At 41.1% G+C, this 24,333-nt stretch overlaps 1 protein-coding gene across 3 annotated transcripts in view; it reads left to right on the top strand.

Moving 5' to 3' along the window:
- Positions 1-24,333, top strand: part of kcnab1a (potassium voltage-gated channel, shaker-related subfamily, beta member 1 a) — a 98,591-nt gene that overhangs the window by 26,150 nt on the left and 48,108 nt on the right. The window contains exon 1 of one of the 3 annotated variants that reach the window (XM_041046876.1): positions 7,986-8,194. The exons of the other annotated variants lie outside the window; for them this stretch is intronic. Coding sequence (XP_040902810.1) covers positions 7,986-8,194 — 209 coding nt within the window. Of the gene's footprint in view, positions 1-7,985; positions 8,195-24,333 lie in introns of those variants that run through there. 3 annotated transcript variants of the gene reach the window in all.

Below are 24,333 nucleotides of genomic sequence, written 5' to 3'. Positions count from 1 at the left end.
AATAATATTTGCACAACAAATAAAGAGGCATGCAGCATAACTTCAGAACTACGATGTCTGAAAGTGATTCTCTCCGGAGTATTTACTGAGACTTTTAAAGCTACTGTATGGCTGCTCTTGAAACATATAATAGGATCATGTATAAGATATGTTCTATCATATATTTTGTATGAAATAGAAAACATAAAAGGTAATAAAGTCAAAATCTAGTATGTAAGCTGCCTGTTGTCGAGTTGATTCAGCCTTGAGCATACTGCTGATAGTGATGGGGGTGTGACAGCTTCATGGTGTCACCATTTGTACCGAGAGCGAGATCACTGCAGTGACAGGGGTGAAATTGAAATGCTGCTTTCATGGATTTTAATGGATATGATTGACTAATGAAACAGTCACGCTCTTTCTTTGTCATTCTGTCCTTTGACCTGTGACCTCAGTCATGGCTGGAAGGACTGAGAAAGATTTAATGATAATGTAATTGTGTGTGTGTGTGTGTGTTTTGTTGATGTAATTTCACAGAGCTGTCACTTTAAAATGACAGACTATTGTTCTTTTCCTCCGCCCAGTGCCTTAATATCGTGAGGTTTTCTCTGTAGACACATCTTAAGCCGCTTAAATCACATAAGGGTGTTTTAGAAATTTATTTCGTTCCGTTTAAGAAAACAAAAAACAAAAACATAATTCAGTAATCACTATTCTAATCACTATTCAGCGGAAGGCACAAATAAATGATGCAGAAAGCCTGTCAATAGGAGCCTCAAAGCAGAAAATGCCTGTTTGTCTTTCTGGAGAGCATGGACAAACATTATTTTTCGTCGTTTAATTTGGAGGACTGTCACCTCATCCCCTAATGTGATATTTCTCTCCTTTCCTCTGTTTGGTTCCTGTGGTTTCTTTTATCCCGCAAGCTTTGCAAATATGAAGGTGGCTGTTCCCACTAGTGCAGTGGTTATCAACCTTTTTAACATAGCATTTTGCTGTTGGGTGTCATATACATGTAGAAAACTTCACTGTTACTCTTAGGAAATGTGAAATCAGCTTACTTCTTCACTTGGGGCTTTTTTCCCAACCCATTATTTTTTTGCGAATGTTATGGAAAAAAACAGTGCTTCCAACCTAGTTCTAGCACCTGGAGAAGCTTATTAAAGTGCCTGACTCTCCAAGGGGTGGCACTCTGAAAGTTTGAAGATGAAGGGAAGTTCTTGAATAGTTCAGAAAAAACAAGCCTTAACCCCAATACCGGTCACGTTGTTAAACTTTTCTACCGGAGTTGCACGTAAAGTGTATTCTGCTTTTGTTCTGCTTACCATACCATTCTGGCACAAATATGGAGTCACAAAAAAGTCAAACTTGCTTCACAACAGTGTCATATCTCTCTGATAACATCCCCCCTGACAGCTGCCACTAATGGTTCAGTCCATGGCAGTGGGGGCAGCACAGTCCTATGGGCAGGAGATGAGGAGCTTATAGTCATAAGGAGGGCTGACACCCCTGATGCTGCTCTGGCAGCTTACGTCATGACACTCTGGGCAGAGTCGCTGACAAGGACATAAGTATTCAGTATGTGTATGTATGTGTGTGTGCGTGTGTATGTTGTAACCTACACAGAGAGCACTGGTTTAGTTGGTCAGTTAATTACATTTCCTTTGTTGCAATGTTGTAAAGCCAAGCTTACTCCTGTAATAATCAAGTTCCTGTTTAATGAATTTAAAGAAATGACACACTGAAACTGTGCTATGATGATTTTGTGAAGTCATATTGATTGCATTTTGGGATACGGTGGAAAGCCCCTTTACGAATCTGCTAGTTCCACTGAGTTTTCCGCTGTTTAATACTGAATTTTAATGGTGTTGCAAAAACTGGCAGGAGCAGCTCTGTAACATACTATTTTTTTTTCCTGACATTAAAATGCTCTTTGTCAATTTACTATTTTTATATGCAAGACATAACAAAACAAAACAGGAGGTGTATGAAAATGAGGCAATTGAGTGTGGGATGCTTCTAAAAACTGTCTATGTTATGGTGAGAATAGACACAGGACCAGGTCTGATTTGAATGCAGTGTCACTCAGTTTATAATTTGCCGAGTCCAGTGTTTAGGACAGACAGACACATGTTCAGCAGCTGCAGTGTAGTGCTGAATAATATAAATAACCACTCTCCAAACATCTGTCAGTCTACAACAGATCTGTTGGATAAAACAGTGATGTGCAGCAGTGTGTCGCAAAATGAAAAATGCACAGCACGTGACAAATAGTTGTCCTTGGATAACGTCTGGTTGACCTTGTACACACGATAGCACTTTACGTTGGTGTTCGTGACTGCATGGTAAAATAGAGCCCTCGGTTTTATACCAGTCAATGTATTTGTTTGTACGTTTGTGACTGTGTTTGTTTGTAGGCATGTTTGGCAGACAAACTGTGTGTGTGTGTGTGTGTGTGTGTGTGTGTGTGTGTGTGTGTGTACACTACATACCCCTTGCTCAGCAAGAACAGCTTGGCAGGGAACCTCGTGTATCATAGAAATGATACATCAGTGTTGGGTCACGCAGCATTGACCTGAGGAAAGCTCGACATTTGGGTGGTAATGCATCACTACAAAATTTTTAAGACAAACACACATGTTCACGCACATACAAACATACAGTATGCACACAGTGAGGGGCATCTCACGGCATGGGGATTTCAATATGTAGTGTGTGGGCCATTGCTGACAAAGCTTATGACCCAGCATGAAGTGGAACACACACACATACACACAGACACACACAGACACACACACAGGTGCAAAAGTAGGACACAGTCGCTGCCTTACACTCAGAGTTATGAGTGTGTCATCACTTGCTGCTTACGGGGCAGCTGCTGGGAAAACAAAAACAAAACAGAGACGATAATCAGAAGAATGGTGAAAAGGCCTTAAAATATGTGCAACCTGACTAATAGATCATAGAAATGGGGGTGTGTTGTAAACCCACAGGGTTACCGTTATGGGACTCAGCTGCAAAGATTGAGAGGCTGACTGCTGCATCAGTTTGAGTTTAACTCAGCTGGAAGAGCAGAGCCAGAGATCCCAGAATACAATGTGTATTCTGGGATGAGTGATATATAGTTGTGATCTGACACGAGTTATGCATTGCCTCCCTGGCAAACGCACACACTCACAGCCACAGACCTATCATTAATCTTTAAATCAGACCCTTGATGTGGTGGTGCAGATTTCAGGGAACAGAGCGGCAGTAAGTGACCTTTAAATGCTGACTAATAATCGACTCTGACTTCTTCACCTCCTCCTTATTGGTAGGAGTGTGTGACTCATTTCCACCCATTTTACATGTTTCTTGACATGGTGATGCACTTTCTGACTTAAAGGATTTAATCCTTGTGTGCATAATTAGAAATAAGGGGCACTTAATTGCAGCTAAAAACTCGGTAACATCACAATTGTGCCTGGAAATCACTAATAACCAAAAGAGACAGGGAAACAGTGACCAGAGTTTAATGGTCATGTAGGCGTAATCAAGAGGGATATATTAATATGAGGACACATTTTGACAGGAACCAAACAGAACACCATGTTTTGGGGTTCAATCACTTCATGGAATAAGACTACTGCAGAAAAGTTTTTTTTTTTTAGTTGCAGTAGAGCCTAAGGAAACAGCACATACTGTACAAGCAATAGCTGCTGCAGAATACAAGTAGGCAAGAAGACCTACAGTACACAAAAATCACCAGTGATGAAAAAACCAGCAGAGCCGCCGTCATTTGGATTGACATTTAGATTCTCCTCACCAGATAGAGTATCTGTCTGAGCTCACCTTTGCTTCCCTTCTCCGTTCTTCAGAGTAGCTGTAAAACTTCTAATAAAACACGATTGCTGGTATTGACTGCCGGTGAATTGTAGCCTCCTCTACTGGGCAACAGAGTAATAAATGTGCAGCGTTTCAGATAATATAATAAAACGTGCCACAGGTTTATTTGTGGTGTTCAGATTTTTTCAATCAGTTCAGTGACCCAAGAGGATTACAGCTACACAGACACAAGTTTGTTTGATCTGGGCACTTTGAATCACAGGAGTGATTCACTATTTAAACATCAAATTGGTCAATTTAATTAACTGACAAAAATATGATAATGCTTAATTCAAATGGCTGATAATGGTTTTTTTTCTTTCCCCTACAGTAGCGAAAATTTTGTCCAGCAGCTTTGGTGTTTTGATAGTGACTGATGTGTAGCACAACGGCCCGTCCACACCCACACACACACACACACACACACACACACACACACACACACACACACACACACACACACACACACACACACACACACACACACACACACACACACACACACACACACATACATTCACTCAGCACTCTTTCCGCTCCTCATTAGAGGGAGGAGTTTTTAAGTCAGCTCCAGTTCCACGTGTGGAATTGGTTGGGAATCTGCGATTCCCCTGAGGAGTGGGACGGGATCAATGTGGAATGAGCTGCTGAAGAACGGCTTTTCTATTAGGAGGTAATATGAGGAGTTCATTTTCAAAGGACTGAAATGGGATTAGAAAAAGAAAACCATGACATCTGACCTCCTCCTCTATGCCGGCATGATACACAATAAGCAATACACAATATGTATCACACTACATACAGTCAGATATAGATTCTTGTTATTCAGAGACAAAGGTATTCTGAGAAAAGATGAAGTGGTTTGAAGATGGGGGTTGAGATGGTTAAAAGGCTGATTGCTGGATTAAACCATGAGTGTTTGTGGTGTTGAAATCAACGAAAACAGCAGTTTAAATCACCTGACCCTGGTTTCCTTTGGTCACTTTATCCTGAAAGACTCTTACTTAGTCAGTATATCAGCAGCCAGACCTGGATACTTTGTTGGTACTGAACAACAGTGTCAGAGGCACCGTCAAACCATCAAGTACTGAAAGCATTGAATATATAGTCATCAAATCTGTGTTCTTTGTACTTAGCTTATTAGTTGATCTGACATCACCTGATTTAAATCACCACAGTAATTGCAGTTTGTCCCGTGGGGCACACAGATGTGTGTACCAAAATGTCAGGACAGTTCATGCAGTAACAGTCATGGAGATATTTCTCTCCAAATAATAAATGCCAATTTCAAAAAGAGGTAGTGGCACCAGAGGAAAACTCAAGGGGTCACCAAAGTCCAAATGAATATCTCTGTGGTATTTCATGGCAATCCGTCCTATAGCTTTTGAGATTTTTCAGGCTGGCTCAAAAAGGGTTAAGAAAAGGGTTTTGTATTTACCTCTATGTATAATGTTTACCGTGCTCAGAGTGAGCTAAGGTATGTTATATGGCTTTGGAAGAAAACCAAACAAACAATGCATGTGTGGCTCAGTAAACTGGCTGTGCTGAAGAGATCATGTGTTCTTTAAATATAGAAATATGCTATACAACTAAGTCCTTATTGTTCCCTCTGTACCTCCCTCCTCCAGCTTGGATGTTGGTTTTGAAAGAAGAACTAGAGTGATAACACGGGGGCTAGCATGACATTTCCATGGCATTTACAACCACGTCTTCTTGCTTGTATATTGTTACGGGTACAGCCTGTTTTTTTTTTTTTTTTTTTTCGTTCAGATGTTACAGTAAAAGCATCTGCTGACAACAGAGAGAGACACACAAAGCAAAGCAATATGTATACATAGCAGGGTCTATCTATTCTGTCCAACACTTGGAGGTGTTAACATTGCAGTGCTGACATTTACACCACATGTACACACAAACACACACACACACACACACACACACACACACACACACACACACACACACACACACACACACACACACACACACACACACATACACACACACACACCAAAAAAAAAAAAAAAAGACTCCATTTACCTCGGCTTGACACCCCTTATAGAATTACTGGAGAGCACACACACAACACAAACACCTTACTCTGTAAACAGACAAACACACACACATGCGCACACACAGTCATCCACATGCAGGCACACATTGGGATGATGTGCTGTAATCAAACACACACAGATGCATTAATTCCCTCTCTTCTCAGCTCTGCTACGCCTCAGCCTGGTGTTTTTAGTCATTTTCTTCCTCATGATCCCAATCTCTGCACACCTCCCCCATCTTGTCCATCCATCCTCCTCTCGTTTGCTTTGATTTTTGTAGCTGCCTATGGGGGGGTTGTATGTACAGTGTGTGGGGATTTGGGGAAAAAAACATTACTTTATGTCAGCAAATATATGTTTGTGACTTGCAAATACTGTAGCTTTTCCATCATTTTCTTGTGTGTATGTACATTCAGAACATGCACAAAATATTTGGGCTTTTGAAGAAGATAAACACAACATAGCAGTTGCAAGATATATGTTTTCTTCCTGTGTATGGTGAATTCTAAAGCAAAGCAAACAGGCAGATCTTTTTAGTGGGAGAACTGCCAAAAGGTGGCACAGTTATAGCAGCAGGATTTATCCTGCTACAACAGAGGGACACAGAGCCAACTATTGTTTGTTACTTGTGCAGAGTGACTGCTGGTCCAGAAAATAGAGAGAAAAAGACAGTTAAAAAAAAAAAAGTGGGAAAATAAATGAATACCATAGAGAGAATACTGTTCAGAGTACAGAGAGACTAAAGGGCAAAAGCTTTGCTGCATGGAAATTATTGGTAGAGGAAAAGAGGAAGGAACCCTCAAAGATAAGTGACAGGTGAAAACAGAACGAGATGGTGAGTGAGACACGTAGAGAGGGAGCTGAAGAGAGAGCGAGAGAGAGAGAGAGCGAGAGAGAGAGCGAGAGAGAGAGAGAGAGAGAGAGAGAGAGAGAGAGAGAGAGTCAGAAAGAGAGTGGGAGTGAGAGAGCTATGTGTTGCACCACATGCCTCTCAGTTCCCTGAAGGTGCACTGTCGGCAAAGGAGCTGTCCTGCTGAGAAAAAACACAAACAACAGGAAGAAGGAAAAAAAAAAAGAGCAGCACATCCAAATATCGGACAGACAACAAATATCAGAGAGCGTGGAAGACCGAGGGAGAAAGGGAGACGGGAGAAAGAGCGGGAAACTGGGGCACAAGCACATTAGTGACACGCATTAACATCAGCAGGCGGGAGCAAGAGGGAGAGCGAGGAGAAGAAGAAGGAGAGTGAGGAGAGGAGGAGGAGGAGAAGAAGAAGAAGTGACAAGACAGGAAAAAGTGCTGATGGCAGACGTGTGATGGTGCACCCTGCCAGGACCTGAGAGTGACTCCCCCCTCCTCCCCTCTTCCCTTGTTTTCTCCTTCCTCTCTGCCCCTCTATCTGTTCTCTGACCCTGTCTCCTCCTCCTTCACCCTCCTCTCCCCTTTCTCACACGCTACTGCTCACGCTCTCTCCTTCCCACAGTCAGACCAGGGAGAGCGCAGCGCCCGGGTCGCATCTCCGACTCTCTCTCCGTCTGTTTTGTTCCTCTGCCGTCCCTCTGCACTCTCTCCACCTCCTCCGATTGTCATTCTGCAGCTGAAACCCTGTTAGGCAATTTCCCGAGGCTCGGCATCAGAGGCAGGACACAGGAGAAGGGACGACCGGTGGGGGAATAAATTGGGAATCCCTCAAAGAACTGAGGAGTCTTTGTTCTTTTCAGGCTTTTGATGATTGACCTGTTCTGCTTCTTCTCTTCTACAAGGAAAGACTTAAAATGGAAGACTTGATGTGAGAGTAAAAGAACAGGGGGAAAGCTTTCGCAGCTTTATTTTTGCCTCACAGAACAAAGCGACGCACTGAAGTGAGGAGTTGAAGACTTAATTCATTTCCAAGCAGAGAAAAAAGAACTTCAAAAGACACAGGAGGACCTGAACACAGACTTTGACTAAGAGAGGACGAGACGCTGAATCAAGAGATTTTAAAAACAGGCTCTTTGAGACTTCAGGCTTCCTTTACAGGCTCCCACTGTCCCATCTGTACTCTTCCTCTGTGTGCCGGGCTCTGCTCCCTCACCTGAAGCTCAGCCATGCAGGTGTCCATCGCCTGTACGGACCACAACCTGAAGAGGGGCAATGGAGACCACAGCAAGCAGAGCGCCACCAGCCCCAACGTGGTGAACCAAGCCAGGGCCAAGTTCCGCACCGTGGCCATCATTGCTCGCAGCTTTGGCTCCTTCACCCCGCGGCACATCTCACTCAAGGAGTCAACGGGGAAACACACGGGCATGAAGTACAGGTGTGTGTATGTCAGATTCAAGAGTGTGTGTGCGTGTGCGTGTGTGTGGACTTCGCTGGGCTCACTGACTGAAGGGACAAGGTTCTTGAAAAACAAGTTGTCTTGTTTGGTTTGTTCATCCACTCCATCTCAGCTGCTTCATCTTCATTATTTTTTTATTATGCCGCTCAATTTTTTATTAGAAGTGAGTTTGGAATTCAACTCTACTCCCCATGTTGAACAACTCTTTTACACCTTTTAGGGTTAAGAGCTAGAAAAGACATTAAGACAGGAGGTATATAAGAAGTGCACTGTACCTGAAGACCCTTATTTCAATTGCTTGGCGATAATTGAGTATCGTGTATGAATTTCATTGGAATTGTATCATGATGATATAACATAAATTTCTTTAAGAGTCTTGTCTAATGTGAGTTCAAGCCAAACATTTTTCAGATTTTTCACATATTTGCTATGTTATCATATTTAAAAATATCCATATTGATATCTTAACACTGATTTCAACCATGTTGCCCACCTCTGCTTAAAGAATTTGTTATGCAGGGCTTTCAAGAATCGTTTTATGTAAATAAGAAAACAACCTTAAATCTCGTTGATAACCTATTGCCTCGCTGAAAGCCACATAATTCCCCCTCTCTGCCTTAAAATCCCCGCTCATGCGCCCTTTGTTGCTGTCAGATTGTTTCATTTCATAAAGCCATTCTTGCCAGCGCCATCTGAAGCACCTTCTGCCAAGCCTGCAGTATGTTTTCAGTGAGCTCACGCTACACATTTCCAATTTGATCCTCAGTCTCCAGAATCATACAGAAGCTGCTCATTCAGACTGGAAAGTCACAAGCAAACCTGTCAGGATTTATGAGAAAATGCTGTCTGCTACCTTCCGAGAGCTTACTGACAGTTCCTATGGGTTTGTTGTCTGCTCTGTCACTATGCCTCCTTTCTTTCTTTCTTTCTTTCTTTCTCTCTCTCTCCCCACAGTTCATTTACACTTATTCACTTTCTCACATAGACATACTTGTGTCTGTCTGGCACAAATCGCAAACCTCTCGCCCTCTTCACAAATGCTCAGATTCTGATGCTTTCAAATGCCATGAATGGAAGAGGACTCTTTTTTTTCCTTCTGCTTCTCTCCCACACACCTAAACACTTTTTCCTACCTCTCTCCCTCTCTCTCTCCCTCTCTCTCTCTCGCTCTCCGTCCTCTCTCTGCCTCTCTCTGTGGTTTGGTGAGACAGCTCTGCAGTGTAGGCAGAGTGTCTGAGTCGGATTTGACCTCAGCAGTGCTGCTGCTCAGCGGACTTGTGTGTTTGACTCTCATAGCCTCAAGCTGTGATTCTTATGTAAAATACGGTGCCATTACTTTCCTTCCAAACTCTGCAGATCAGTGTTAAGAGTGCCTATGAAGACAAGTTTTGTGTGCGCACAGAGAAGAGATAGTGACAGTTCGCAGGCTGAAGGTAGCGCCGACTATTCAGCAAATATGATGGTGTTAATATTCTACTAAATAAAGCCACTTCATAAAACTCTTTTTGTTGTCAAAGCAGACACTATCAGGCCTAAATCCGGTGACAGTTTAGCTGCTGTAGGTAGATTTGAGGTTGTTCTTGGACTTTGATGTGTAGAAGCTGCCAAAGGAAAGTTCTGCAGACCTCATGGATAAAATGAGGGTGCTTGTCATGCTCTGTGGATGGTGAAATAGGTTAATGATGCAAAAGACTTGGCGGGGGAGTGAATTTTTTATTCACAGACATGTTTATGCCTTTGTGCAATGTTTTCGGGTTGTCTCTCAGTCTGTCCAACCCATACTGGTGAGCGTGATATCTCAGGAACACCTTGAGAGAATTTATTCGAATTTGACACAAATGAACTGATTCAAATTTGGTGGTTAAAGGTCAAAGATCAAAGTCACTGTGACCCCACAAAACTATTTTTTGGCCAAAAAAGTATGACAAAATACATTTAATACCTATTATTAAGTTTTCACTTGGTCTGGTTGGAGGAGGTGTACAGCTGCGAGACTGTAATTCTAGTTTCTCTCGTTTAAGGGATGATTCTAACAACGATAATTAGTATGAGTGACTTTATCTGAAACAGCTCCTATGGACGATGTCTGTTTAAAATCTCAGAAACATTATTTATAGTTTAGTGATTGATCTGGATTTCAGTTTTTTTAGTAACTCTGTTTATTGGCTTCTCACAGTGCATGCTCGTTCTCCGCTTTTTTGTACTCTGCCAGATGTGTTGTATGTGCGCTGCTATAAATGGAAATATAAGCGCTCTTGAAACTAATTGTTCAACAGGGCAGCGGTGAAAGAAGCTGAACATTAACACAATGTAACATGTCTCTTACAATAGTTCAAACATGCACCTCTTCTTAATTTCAGCATTACAAATTTTATCTTGAACACTTTGGTGTGGACTGTCATAACACTGCTCAAGACTAGAGAAAAAATATTGTGGAGTCCTTAAATTACATATTGTCTCGACTCTGAAGCGGTCTAGACAATATGTAACGTAAGTGGACTGTGATGTGGATTGACCAGTAATGAGAGCTGCTAGACAGGTGAGCAGTGTGCTGGCTGTGGCTCGGTGCCACGTCAGACTGCATCGGAAAAAAACACATCATAAATGGTGGGGGCAGCGAGGATGCGTGCCTGGATCAAAAGTAAAATTCACAGAGCTAAAGCTGGCAGGTGACATTCAGTTAAAAACAAATTGTCCTGCTAGCAACAGATGGATTCAGGTCTGTAGAAATAGAAGCATCCAAACGCTTCTTTCTGAGGTCTGTCCCTGAACCTCACATTGCTGTGTTTCTCATAAAGGACCAACAAACACATGTCTGAAAGTTTTGAATGAACTGGAAGCAGACGTTGTTGGATTTGCATGATGAGGACACTGGCTTCATGAAGGTTTGTGGTGATCAGCACCTCTTGACTGTGACAACTGACAGGCTCATGTCTGTAACTGAGAAATCTCCTGACACTTCCTGACAGGGTTTGACTCTTCAGAGTACCGATCGATCTGCCTTGGAAACATACACGACAACAGCTCTGAGAAACACTATGATGCCAGGGACCACGGCCACTTCAGGCACATCTCAGTTACATACTATTGTGTGAAAGTTGTTGTGCATAATGGATGAGGAGAGGAGGAACACTGAAATATCCTGGAAAAGTGAGCAATATACAAATGGTAGAGACTAAGATGGTGAGTATTTCCCCTGATCTTGATGCAAAAACTTTGTGTGTGAATTTGAAAGAAGCTCTTGGGCTGAGAAGAAACACGCTGTCACAGCTGAGCGTTACGATGTTGCTGAGATGTACGTTTGGGGCCTTTTGACTTGTGGGAACATTCACTGCTATGAGCAGCGCCACGACAACAAATCACGAGTGGAAATCTAACTCAGAACACATGCCATCGTTTAGACCGGAGCCGATGGAAGAAACATTTTTAAAAAATGAATATTTCCCTATTAGGTCAAATATCTTGATCATCATTTCACAGATGATGTGTTGAATTGTGGAGGTCTGACTGCTCATCTGAGATGTAGGAATAAACAGAGCAGCATGCAGAGACTTACAGTCTCTCACAATGACGCCATGAGGGTGTTGCTGCGTGTGTCAGGGTTTTACAGCGTTAGTCATGTTTGCCAGCACAAATGTACCCACATGTCAGTCAGTGATAAGCAATATTTAAGACACATGTTCAGTACAGGAGAGTGCTGGATAATATACTGTATGTACACACTGACCAGCATAAAGAACAGCATGACTGACACCTGGGTTCATCCCACCAAAAGCCGCAAACTTTAGATGTGGTGACTAGTGTCAGTGTTGACAGTGGGTTATTGTTTGTAATGCTTTTCAGGAAATTATGTATCTGTTTTGTTCTCCATATTTTCATTATGTGGATTCTAAGTCCAGATATAAACTGATTTGATCAACTGACTGAATCCCCTTTTTGAAAAACACTTCAGTTTTTATGTTTTTATATTATAGCTGTAAGAATGAAATCTCACACATGGACATAGATAATTATGCACAAATCACTTACACTCCCCTATACACATCGTCTCCTATAGGAAGGCAAACCATATGCCAGTGCAATCTTCCTGTCAGTTTGTCATTAAAAGTTCAGTAGGCAGGCAGAGGATGGTGAAAATGACTTGTGACAATAGACGAAGATGGGCTAGAGTTTCTGCTGTCTGCTCAATAGGAACAATAGGAGAAAAGATGGAGAGAAGAGAGAGATGGAAACGAAAAGAGACAGAGGCAGATGATGATGAGACGATACCTGTGAGTGTGTGTGTGTGTGTGTTAATCAGCTAGTGCTGCATTGTCTTCTGCTGACAGTAATGCGTCAGGATGGACAGTATAGGATGAGATAGACAGTCTCTATCCCCCCTCCATCCTCTCTCTCTCTTTCTCTCTCTGTTTCTTTTTGTTTCAGGAAGTGAACCCAGGGTTGTGCACACCATCTGCTCTGGCACTGCAGTGTAGATGAAAGCATGACAAGCAAGGATGTGTGTGCTTCTCAGTGTGTACCCATGTGCGTGTGTTTTTTTTTTTTTTCATGTGCTTGTTACGGCAGCTTCCATCACATAACCCACACACAGGTCACACGAAGGGTCTGGCTTTTTAACTATTTATCCCCTTTAAACACAAATGTGTGTTTCACAAGTTAAAGAACACGTGTGTCTAACTGTCACTGTCGATAGTGATGGTTGAAAATGGAGTTTGTATTTGTCTGTATTAACAGGGACGATCTCCGTGCTGATGAATAATGGCTGAAAGTCTGTGCTTATGGTACATGAAGTGCTCTAAAGTCTTTTATCTCCAACTTTGATGTCCCGTTCTATCGAGGCCAAAATAGAATATTTTAACTGCCTCAGCAGTTTTTATCATACTTGGCTCATTAATTGATAGACTGATGTAATATGTTGTTCATTGATGCCCTCTGTGAGCCTGACTGAGTAGAAATCATTTAAATTTTAATACGTTTTGACCGCAGCAGAGCAGTGGAGTAGACCTCTTGGTTCGTGCATGTGTGCAGGGGTGGGGGTGGTGGATGCATCGGTGTACATGTGAACGCAGTGATAAGATACTGGATTATGGTGGCTTTTGCATTTCATTCTGACGGTGCAGCAGAAACAAAAGGTTTACTGGTCTGTTTTTTTGAATGTGTCACAAAAATGCATCAAGACTCCCACCGGCGCACTGATGCACTGTGGTGAAAGCTCAATCACTTGATAATGATTTCCTTCACTTTCCGACTCAAAACATTTCCATCAGTCAGTCAGTCAGATGAATAAACGCAGATACACAGGAGAAGGTTTAGATGGCTCTCGTGAAAGGATTCAGACCCGGTGCTGTGGTGTAACTATGCAGTATGCACTTGTATAGGCTGAGCCACCAGGGTGTTGCTTGCTCCCTGTGTCCCCCTTCCCTGCATTAGTGTGTGTTGTGATAATGAGCTTTGAATGAGTCTGAGTTTGTAGCTTGGCAGCATTTGAAATGAGTTGGACCAGCAGCAGGGATTTTTTTTTGTGTTGCCTCCTTGTGCATGTTTCCTTTATGTAGGGGTACAGATGGAAAAGAGGGAGAGGAGGAGCAGGAGGTATAATTAATAGAGGGAAGCATTAGGAGGCATGAGACTGTGCTTGACTTAATATTAAATCTATTAATAAGTGAGTAGTATGTGTGTGTGTGTATGTGTGTATGTATGTGTGTGTGTGTGCGCGAAGCATTAAAATGCTGTATTTAGTGTCATACATTCTCTGGTCTCTAACAGGCTTCACTATAAATTAACCTTAACTGAGGCTCTGACTTTTCACACTAGGACACATCAGGTCCAATCATGTGGCAGCGTCCTCAGTAAGACACCAGGCTCACTCTGGCCCAGAGGGACACAGAGAGCCCGAGTAATGACGTCCCGTCCGCATTGGTCTCTGTTCAACCAGCTTCTGTAACTCGATGCAATCTCTCATTCAGCTTTTCTTTCATCTGTCTGTCTGGGTTTTCTTTCCAAATTCTAAGACAAATCGGCATCACTACAGCACCTGCCATTAGAAATGGAAGCCTTCGTGATTTTAAAGGTGCCAACAAAAGGTGCTAACAAATGTGCTGAATGCATTTCCTCCCTCATAAAACATTTGCAGAGCCATTTGTTTAAACATTAATAAATAAATCCTCCATTGTTTACTAGCAGTCTTCATCTTCCGTATCTTTGTTGGTGCATTGCAGCGTTTTTCTCAACGACAAGTGTCACCTGCAGGTCAGTGGAATGTGTATCGCATCAGCTGCGAGCCTGCATACACGTCCTCCTACATACGAACGAGACAAACTGCTCCAAGGCGCTAAGAGGTCACAAACTCAACAGGGTATCTTTAAACAACAATTACTTTGAGACCATAGAAAAAAAAAAAACTTAAAACTTTGCAATTGTAATGTCTGCTGTTTAAAAACTATAAATTCTATTCTGTTTTATGAATATGTGTGTAGCCCTTTAACAGCAGCTGTCTCCTCATTCTCAGGTCACTGAGTACACAGGGAACAGGATGGTAGTCTCTACGGCCTTTTTACAGAGCATGCTACCACCTGATTGAGCCACGGGCACATTGATCTGTCTCAGGCCCCTGCGAAGGGGTTAACCAACAGCAAAGCCTGCTGGGATAGAACTGGAGTTATTCCAACACTATGTCTCATCTGATGCCATGTTTACAGAACATGCTCTGATAAATGCATGTGAATATACATATAAATGTAAAAGCACACACATATATAAACGCCAGAGTGCCCCCATGAATCCATACGGGCTTATCTGCAAAAAACTGATGCACTCACAAATATTGCACACGTACACACACACACACACAGAGGCTCATATTTCCCCCGCTTCCTTTTAATCTTAGTACTTTCTTTGTATTTTATTTTATTTGCTAATCTAAAACAAGTCGATGTGCGTATCACACAGACCTTTTTCCTTTCTAACTCTGCTGATTTGGTTTTCAGTAGGAGAGGGAGAAAGAGAAGAGAGGCAGCAGATGTGGGAGGTGTTTAATGGGTTACAGCAGTCAAGGCCAGAGACCAGTCACACTGAAACACACAAACCAGTGAAAACAAAGCAAAAGCCAAATACAGACTCGCTGACACATTTTCAGCACAAGAGCTTATTCAAATAAATCTGTACCTGTATTTGTTCTGACTAATAAAAAGAGAATGTCAGAGAAAGAAAGAAAAAGCAGGCTTTCAATTTTTAAAACTCTTTATGAAAGATTTTGCATGAAAAAAAGGTAGTTCTTGATGACATTTCAACATGTGTTGCAATGGAAAAACATGAAGGTTTTGTGGATACTGGGCAAGGTTTTGCATGAGCCAACTCTCACACTGTTAATTTGGCAGAGGCAGGTTGGTGTCACCTCAGCTACTGTCTGTAACCTGCTGGGAGCTTGCACAGCATAGGGGTGTGAAAGGCCAGATTAGCAACCACTGTAAAAGTGTCCGTGTGGTGCGCCATTCTATGGAGGAAGTGCGAAAGGTGCTATGTGTTTGTGAAAGACCTAAATGTTAAAGTTGACTTTTATTATCGGGTATTTTGGAATATTAATGCCTGTGCGCGTGTGTGTTTGTGTCATAGAAGGATGGCAGCTGTTCATTCCCACGTATCTTTTTCTCAGCACGACAGCAAATAATATACAAAGACGAAACGGGCTAAAATGAGAAAGATGATAATGAATAAAGGAAGGAATTCTTTGTGCCTGCTGGTCGGGCTCCAAACCACCATACAACAAATACTCAACGGCCCTAACCAACGTATTATCTCCGCTTGTTGCTATGGTAATCATGTCCTTGGCTCTGTAGTGCCATCGTTCAATGTGGAACATCATTCAATTTAAAAAAACAAAACAAAAAAAACACACTCACACAACACAAACATATTTAAATAGGACTTTAAGCCGGTGGGGGTAAACTAAAAAGGCAATTGAACTAAAGAATGACAGGAATAAAAGGGAGTGGATGAATGGATGGTAATTTGATGTGAAATGATGAAAGCACAATGGTTTTAATCTTCAGTTCGGTCTATAGCCACATCTCCATTCAAATGCAGTGGAAATTTAAAATTTCTAATAAAAGAAAATGCAGATTAATGTCCTTTTCCATCTGGTACAATTTTGCAAAATTTCAGAGTTGGTGCGTTGAGATAAATACCTGGAGGCTTTAATTCTCCAGTGCCATTTAGTGCAGTGGAAGAAGACATAATTAAAGGAGCACAAGTCAAACGTCAAATAGTGAAAAACAATGTAGAGAAGGTGAAAGGTGACAGAAAAATGTGCATTTTGCTTTTATTGGTACATCACCTTTTCCACCTCAGCTAAGCATAAAAATGTTTTTGAATAAAAATAGTCTGAAGGAAATAAACCTGTTGTCTTGAATGCATGAACAGGACCTGGACTTAGTGATTTTAGCAGAGATTTGGAGCATAAAGAAGGTGGTCATTGTTTTCATTGTGAAGAGTTTATACTCCTTGGTGCTGATTCCTATGGAAATAAGGATCTAGAAATTTGAAAATGATTTGCTGAACTTTGGTTTGCCTGATCTTAGCCATCATGGTAACAATAATAAACATACTCCTAATGTTGTGGAATGGTCATGGTTTGCTTAGGTTTAGGCACAAAAACTGCTTGGTTAGGTATAGGAAAAGATTATGGTTTAGTTAAAATAATACTTCCTTAAGGTTAGGGGACTCTTGTTGGCATGGTTACAGTAATAAACAGATGGTTCAGGTTGTGGAACGGCCATGGAAAAAAGAAACATCACTCAGTTTCACTCGGCCTCTTGTGTGACCGTCCTGTGTCTTGTCCATCTGCCTTGAACTCCTCCTAATACGGACTTTGTTATTCTTTATACTTAGTCACCTGACTTGCTCATTTGTTCCCTTCATAATTTCTACCACCAGAGAAAAATAAAATGTTACTAGAGGTCATTATAAGTTGCTTGCACAGATGACCTCTGAGCTGTATTTTTATTTTAATTTACTTTATTTTTTTCTTTATGGGTGGTGAGTCTCAGAGAAGCACGAGCAGGTTTTTAGCTCCCTCGGAGTGATGCAGGGATGATAAAAGGAGCATGAGAAATAAAGCGGAGAGAAAGGCAGCAAAGAGAGTGTGTCAAATCTAAGAATGATTATACTAGTAAATCCCTACAGGGGCCTATCATGTTGAACTGTGGGAAGAATAACAAAAAGCGACTGTCACTGGTTGTCTATCAGTTTGTCTGCGAACTGTTGCTGTGCCCTTGGGTGTCCTGAAAGACACCGATAGCGTTATTAATTATAGTGGCAGGTCTGCAGCTGAAACTCGCTCTGAGTTCAAAGTGTGACGGCAGTTGATAAGAATAATGTCTCTGTGTGCATAGCTGAGTAAAATATTTGACTCTGATGTGGAAGCTGACTCTGAAGTTATAGTCTGCTTGTTCGCCAGTTATGAATACAAGACTAAAGATAAAACTATATGAATGATTTGTTCCCATTGCTGTCGTGGACTTCTCTAATTTGATCCAAATAGAACGGTGGAGCTTTCTCTGAAGTTAGAGTTAAAGATAATGGGGTCATGTCCATTCCAGTGCATCAAGTGCTTTCCTCACCGTGCTCACTTTTGCTTTTTAATTATAGGAAGTGCCAGGATGGCTTGTCAGGTTTGCTCCACAGTGTGGATGGAGAGTGATTTAAATGAGGCTGAGAGCCAAAACCAAAAGCAAAAATCGATCCAGTCTGATGTCACAGGTTTCAACTGAAATGTCGTCTTGGGCGTTTGTTTCGCTGCCCAACAGGACAGAAGAGAGAGCAAAAGAGAGTGGAACTAAGGGGCTAATTGTGTCACCACAAATGGCTTTACTTTTTTATTTACTCCAACCATGTAATTAGTGCTGGTGCTGAGTTGCGTGCTGATCCTTTAAAAGTGTATTCCTTCCTCCTCTTCAAAAAAAAAAATCTGTCCTCCCAAGGAACATTGTTTCCTCCCAAAAGCCTCCTTAAGTTGGTAATTACTCCCTCGTCACCGAAACAGTACAGTTCTTTGTTTTTAAAGTACAGAGTGTGGTGTTTTTGGTGGTTTGATGCTCGCTGGCAGGCTAACAGCAGCAGCTGTGTCTAACTGGGCTCGTTGAGTATATATGTTAAGATGAAATATAATGAATGAAATGTGTTTTCCTTGTTAATTAGTGAACATTAACAATCCAGCGGTCAATAATTAATAATGATTTGGGCCAAATCTGGGTGCTGCTTCTTCTCTGCTCTCGACTGTATGCCAGCTGAAGATAGTGGGACTTCATTTTACAATAGATGCCAAGTGAGTGGAGAGTTTCATGACATCAGGGCAGATGTTTTTTTTTAATCCAAACTGAGCCAGAATAGTTACACTATGTGGCATAATCAACCTGTCTGTGCCTCACTCTCATGGCCACGATAAGATCTTCAACCAGAAGATAAAACTTTTCTCTCCCATTAGAAATCTAACATGTAAGAAGGCAGAAACTATGTAAGTTATTAAGGGCTTCTAAACTGCAGTGCAGCCAGTGGATAAGCAGTACAGAATGAACAGCTAAAAACTCCACATACCAGCCACTATGCCAGTTAATTCCCTGTTTGGAGCAGTAGCAAATCAAATGGTAGAAAATAACAACCTGAATGCAAGACTTTAGTATTTACCAAGGAACTCTAAACATAAGTTTGCACCAAAGCTGTACTTCCTTAGTATTTGCAAGTGGCCAGAAAGAGGAAGGCACTGCCAGTACTAATATCTTCTCTCCCCTAAAAGATCCACATTTGGCAAGTTTTTACATTTAGAATATGTCTGTTATCCTATTAAGATGCAAACCCACAGTACACAGTTCCCGTCAGACAGACTGCTATGTTTTTAAAAGAGATTCTGCTTTTAGAGGAACAGACACTACAATAGTTGCCCGATCTACATGAAACAAAAATGACTTTGAAAACTTTCGTGATTACAAACAGCCATGACATTTTTATTAACCACTGATGGACTGGGTCCAATATGAGAGAACTTTAACTACTCTCTGATACTAAATGTGATCAAACAGCATTGTCTTCACTGATAACTATCATTAGAGGCTCAGTATCCTTTAAACCATCTTGTCTTATCATAAGACGAATAATGAAGAAATTAAATTCAGTTCATTTTTCTTTTTTTTTTGGCATATTTGCATAAAATGATGGAGGGTTTAATTTGTGGATGGAAGTATTGAGATGTATTACCTGTAACCTAACCTTTAACAGCAGTTAGCATTAATACCTTTTTGTTTGGATCACAGATTGTGCTTATCAAAGGACAAAGAATTCTTGATGATAAAAATTCCATTTCAGGCCATTTCAAATAGAGACCATCCATTTCTTTCATTCTTTTAATGCCACAGAGGTACTACCAAACACAAATTGGACAAAATGGGGGAAATTGGATCTGACCTACAGTAGTTGTTTCCACAGCTGCTGCTCATAAATCTATCTCATCCAGGTTTTTTCTTATGTTGGCATCTTTTGTATGTGTATTAATGGAAGCTATTACACCTTCATCTCTCACTTTAACCAACAGTTAGAGAAAACAGCTGTTTGTGGGCCCTAGAATTCATAGCTGACTCCTCTTTCTTTACTCGTCACACACATTCAAATTGTGGAAAAGCGTTAATGATGTGAAGCTCTTTGTTACAACAGATCTGAAATAGGTGTGGACCGCAAGAAATCAAGGATCATAACAACCTCAGAGGGCCTGACTGCGTTGTAATTCAACGTGACGTTACTGTGCTTTGATCTCTGGCGTGGTGTAACAAAAATATTAACACCCAGCTTGATGTTGCTGCCAACTGTTGGTGTGTTTCTCTTCTTCCCTTCTCCTCCACGTCATCATTTAACAGGGTAGATGTTTCGCTGACATGATAACAGTGGAATTACAAGGAATTAATGTCAGAATATGGTGTAGACCGGTAAAAAGATGGAGAGTTATAAAAGTGAGAGAAGTTGTCAGAATGGTTATTAATTATATTCATTTTTAGTGAATTTGAACTAATCTTCATCTTCAGCTTTGAGGCACATGAAGCTATTTGTTCATGAGTCTGCTTGAGAATGTGTGTATGTTGAATATACATGAATTTGTGCATACATAGTGTTTGTGTGTGTGCGCGCGCGCATGAAATATGAAGATGAATTAATGTACACACACGCACACAAATAAAGACACTTCCTTTCCTTACAGTTTTTTTTTAGTCCACCTCTCTCTTCCTTCCTCAGATTATACCCCTCAGCCTTTCTTTTTCTATATTTCTTTTTTTTTTAAATCTTTCTTTCCCTTTTTCTCCCCCTTTCCTTCCCCTCACAGGTAGCTGTGGCGTACTAAACACAGTAAGGAATAGGTGTTACGGTGTTGTCTGCTGAGCTCAGTGCTTTTGATCCCTGTTGTAGAAAAATCACCTAACTGTGCCCTGAGGCTGAGGTCATGTTTTCTGCATGGTGATGACTTTTACATACCCATATGATACACACACACACACACACACACACACACACACAAAATACAGTCTTGTTAACACCTACGCATTTCATTAGCATTTTATGTATTCAGTTTGTGAATTGAATGAGCAGGTAATTATATTTTGTAATTATATTTGACTCTCTGAAGCACAGCACATACTGACGCACTTTTCTGTTGAAGGTCTCACTGTTCATTACCTTTGCCAAGAAGGTTATGTTTTCACTCGTGTCTGTTTATTTGCCTGCAGGATTACGCAGAAAGTACCAGTTGTCCAGGAAAGAGCCTGTTAAGTTTTGGTGCTGCTCCAGTTAAAGGAGTGAATACAGGCACACTGTGATTACAGGGCATTTTTCAACATTTTTTTGTTGTTGTTGTTGTTGACTCAGACTGTTTGGATGTTGATGCAAAAAATCAGATATGGTTTCAGTTAGTTGACCCCCCTTTTTTTATGGTTTGGGGTCTGGATCTGGTGGAAGAAAATACGCATTACACACGTCAGAGTTAGACAGACGTGTTTTTGAAAACAACGGGTAAACATGGAGAGAGTTTTGAATTCACATTGACTGGGGAACAGAGGAAAATTAAAAAAAAAAAAAGGCTGGTCTCTGGTCTCAGCCACTATCTGAGAGTTAACAGAAACAGATTTAAGTAAAAGTAGTTCTAGTTGCCTCCATTGTTGAGGTTTTGCTTATTTTGTTTGCCTAGTACAATAGTGAACACAATATTTTAGTGTTAGTTGGACAGAAGAAGCAACTTTATGACATCATTTTGGGCTTGAGACATTTTATAGCTCACACATAATTGACTAATCAAGAAAATAGTATGCAGATTAATCAATCATGAAAATAATTGTTAGTGTCTCTGACAACAAGAAATGACAAGGTGGTAAGGAGCTTGAACTGGATGGTGAACATCTCACAGCCGTCCACACCCTGCACATGAGAAAGCGACAAAACTAAATGAAGATAATAATTCACTGTCATTTAATACATGCATGCTGATGAGTCTTGTGCCATAAACACACGTAGAAACAACAGTTCTCTCTCACTTCGTTATATCTTCATGTGTAGTAGTGGTGTGGGGGAAGAGAGTGTGTGTGTGTGTGTGTGTATCCATATGAAGGCCATATAATTGACTTCCGTCTCCATGGAGATGTGAATGACTGCAAAAGCTGCAAGCAAGTGGCTCTGTTGTGTAGGTTTTGTCTAGTGTGTGTGTGTGTGTGTGTGAGTGTGAGTGTGAGAGGTTTGACTTGGTGCAGGTGTTCTGGTTGTATTTAAAAGTGGAATTTGGTTTTTGGTTGGTGCAAACCGTAGCTCTACAATGTGGTATTAAAGTTAAAATATTTACAGAATGTTGATAGTTTACTGTTTTATGTTCTTTTATGTTTTGCTCTCTTTCTCTCTCTGTCTCTCTCTCTCTCTCTCACACACACACACACACACACACACACACACACACACACACACACACACCCAGACACAGACACACCCATACACACACATCAGAAACTGAGTCAAACAACATATAAGCACACACACACACTGTAAACGTACACTCTTTCATGGTGAACATCCGGATCGATAAGAGTGAGTCTTGAGCAGGGCACAGATGAATTAAAGGGAGATTGAAAATACTGTGTGTGTGTGTGTGCGTGCGTGTGGTGTTAAAGACAAGTGAGTGAACAAAGACAGGGTGTGATGGCTGAAACAGGATGAGGTGAGTGAAGAATGCAGCGATCCGTGGACACTCACTCAGCGTGAAGCTTCCTCAGCTAATTCTTTAATACGACTAAGATGGATTTGCTCTCCTTCCTCTCCTTCTTTTTCACATCTGGTTTTTAATCTGTGTCAACATCAAAGTTGACACAATAAAATCTCCCTGGGGGGAGCCATGACCTTTTCTGTTCACTGTAGTCATCCCAATGCAGTGCATGAGGAGCAGCTGGAATTTTAAACCCACTGTAACACAACCAGCATCATGATAAAGTACTTCTTAGTAACTGTTCAGTGAAGATCCATTATATCTCCTAATTTAAAGAAAGAGGGGATCTTCTTCTCATTGACTTGCATGCAGAAAACTTTCAGCTGGCATTAGAGAAGCAAAGTGAACCATGTTAATGTGGAAAATGTATCTTTGCAGCGACTATTGACATAAACTGGCAAGGTGGATGAAATAATTCCATAAAGTCATTACTATAATTGAGAATCATAAGATTCATGTTTCGCCTTGGTCGGCTTGATAGTGGAATTTGCTGGGCTCGGCTTACATTTGCAAACTCTTGACCCCACACTGTCGAGGTTTATTAGCTATCACTCACTTGCTCAGAGTTGGCCAGGCTTACAACAGCAAATACATATACAATATAATTTTGAGAGGAGTGTAATGATACTTGGGTTGCGTAATTATTAACATAGCCATTATTGGCATATCTAGTTTTTTTTTTTTTTTTTATTTGAGGTACAAAACAAACAGACAAAAAAATCCTAAGAGGACCGGGGGGTACAGTACAACTCATGCTCTTTTACCTGAAATCTGTTCTGTATGAGGTGATAAGCTAAGTCCATCATTTCTAACATTTATCAAATCTATGTCTTGAGTCTCAAAAGAAATATTAATTGTTCCATGACCAACATGTCATGCATGGAGAGGAGAGGAGAGGAGAGGAGAGGAGAGGAGAGGAGAGGAGAGGAGAGGAGAGGACTGATAGGATGTACCTGGTGACAGCTGCACTCCAACTCAAAGGACCCTGGAAGAGATCCATTTATTTTTATTCTCACTGTTGGTTTGCTATATCAAGGGATATTTTAGTAATGTTTGTTCATTGTATTGATTTTATTGCGTACCTACCTAAAAAAAGACAATGTAATTTTTTTTTCAAAACATTTCAACAGCAAAACTCTACATCTATTTATGGAGAAGCAGGACATTTATGGGGTTTTCACTCCTCAACAGTAGTTCCAAAAGCTTTGATAACTATACTGTAAATCAAGAAGATAATAATTAGTATGCACTGTATGTTTTCTCTCTGCATCTGTCCACCCCTTCATCGTCACCATTGTCGACTCCAGCTCTGCATGTTATTGCGTGTCTATATGGGATATGCAGCTTGTTCCCCTTGGAGAAAACTTGTGATTACGTCTGCATACATCTGCATGATAACACACTTGCACACTTTGCTAATTGTAGCTTTAGTGAATGACCCCCTTCCTCTCTCCTGCTCCTGTTCTTCCTGTGTAATTATCCCCATTTCACCGTTTCCATTCCTTTTTTTTTTCGCTGTTGTCCCTTGCCATCAGCATGGGTTGACATGCAAGTGTGTGTGTTGTAATGTGTGATGTGCGTTGGTGTGTATATCAGTGCCATTCACCATGGTATTGCTGTTGTTAGAGCCTCACTATAATTCAAAGATTACTCACATTTTTTGGATGAGAGAGAGAGAGAGAGAGAGAGAGAGAGAGAGAGAGAGAGAGAGAGAGAGAGAGAGAGATGAACCAAAGCAGCAAAGAGGTCGAAAGAGACCCAACAGAGATTAAATTTTTAATGATGTGATTTTGCTTGTTGAAACAAAGATTTTTGGGTTCATTAGTACTTAGCCAGCCAG

Source organism: Toxotes jaculatrix, chromosome 9 (assembly GCF_017976425.1).
Source record: "Toxotes jaculatrix isolate fToxJac2 chromosome 9, fToxJac2.pri, whole genome shotgun sequence".
In the NCBI taxonomy this organism is placed as follows: domain Eukaryota; kingdom Metazoa; phylum Chordata; class Actinopteri; family Toxotidae; genus Toxotes; species Toxotes jaculatrix.
The sequence above is the reverse complement of the archived record's forward strand: the minus strand, read 5'-3'. Positions and strand labels throughout refer to the sequence as shown.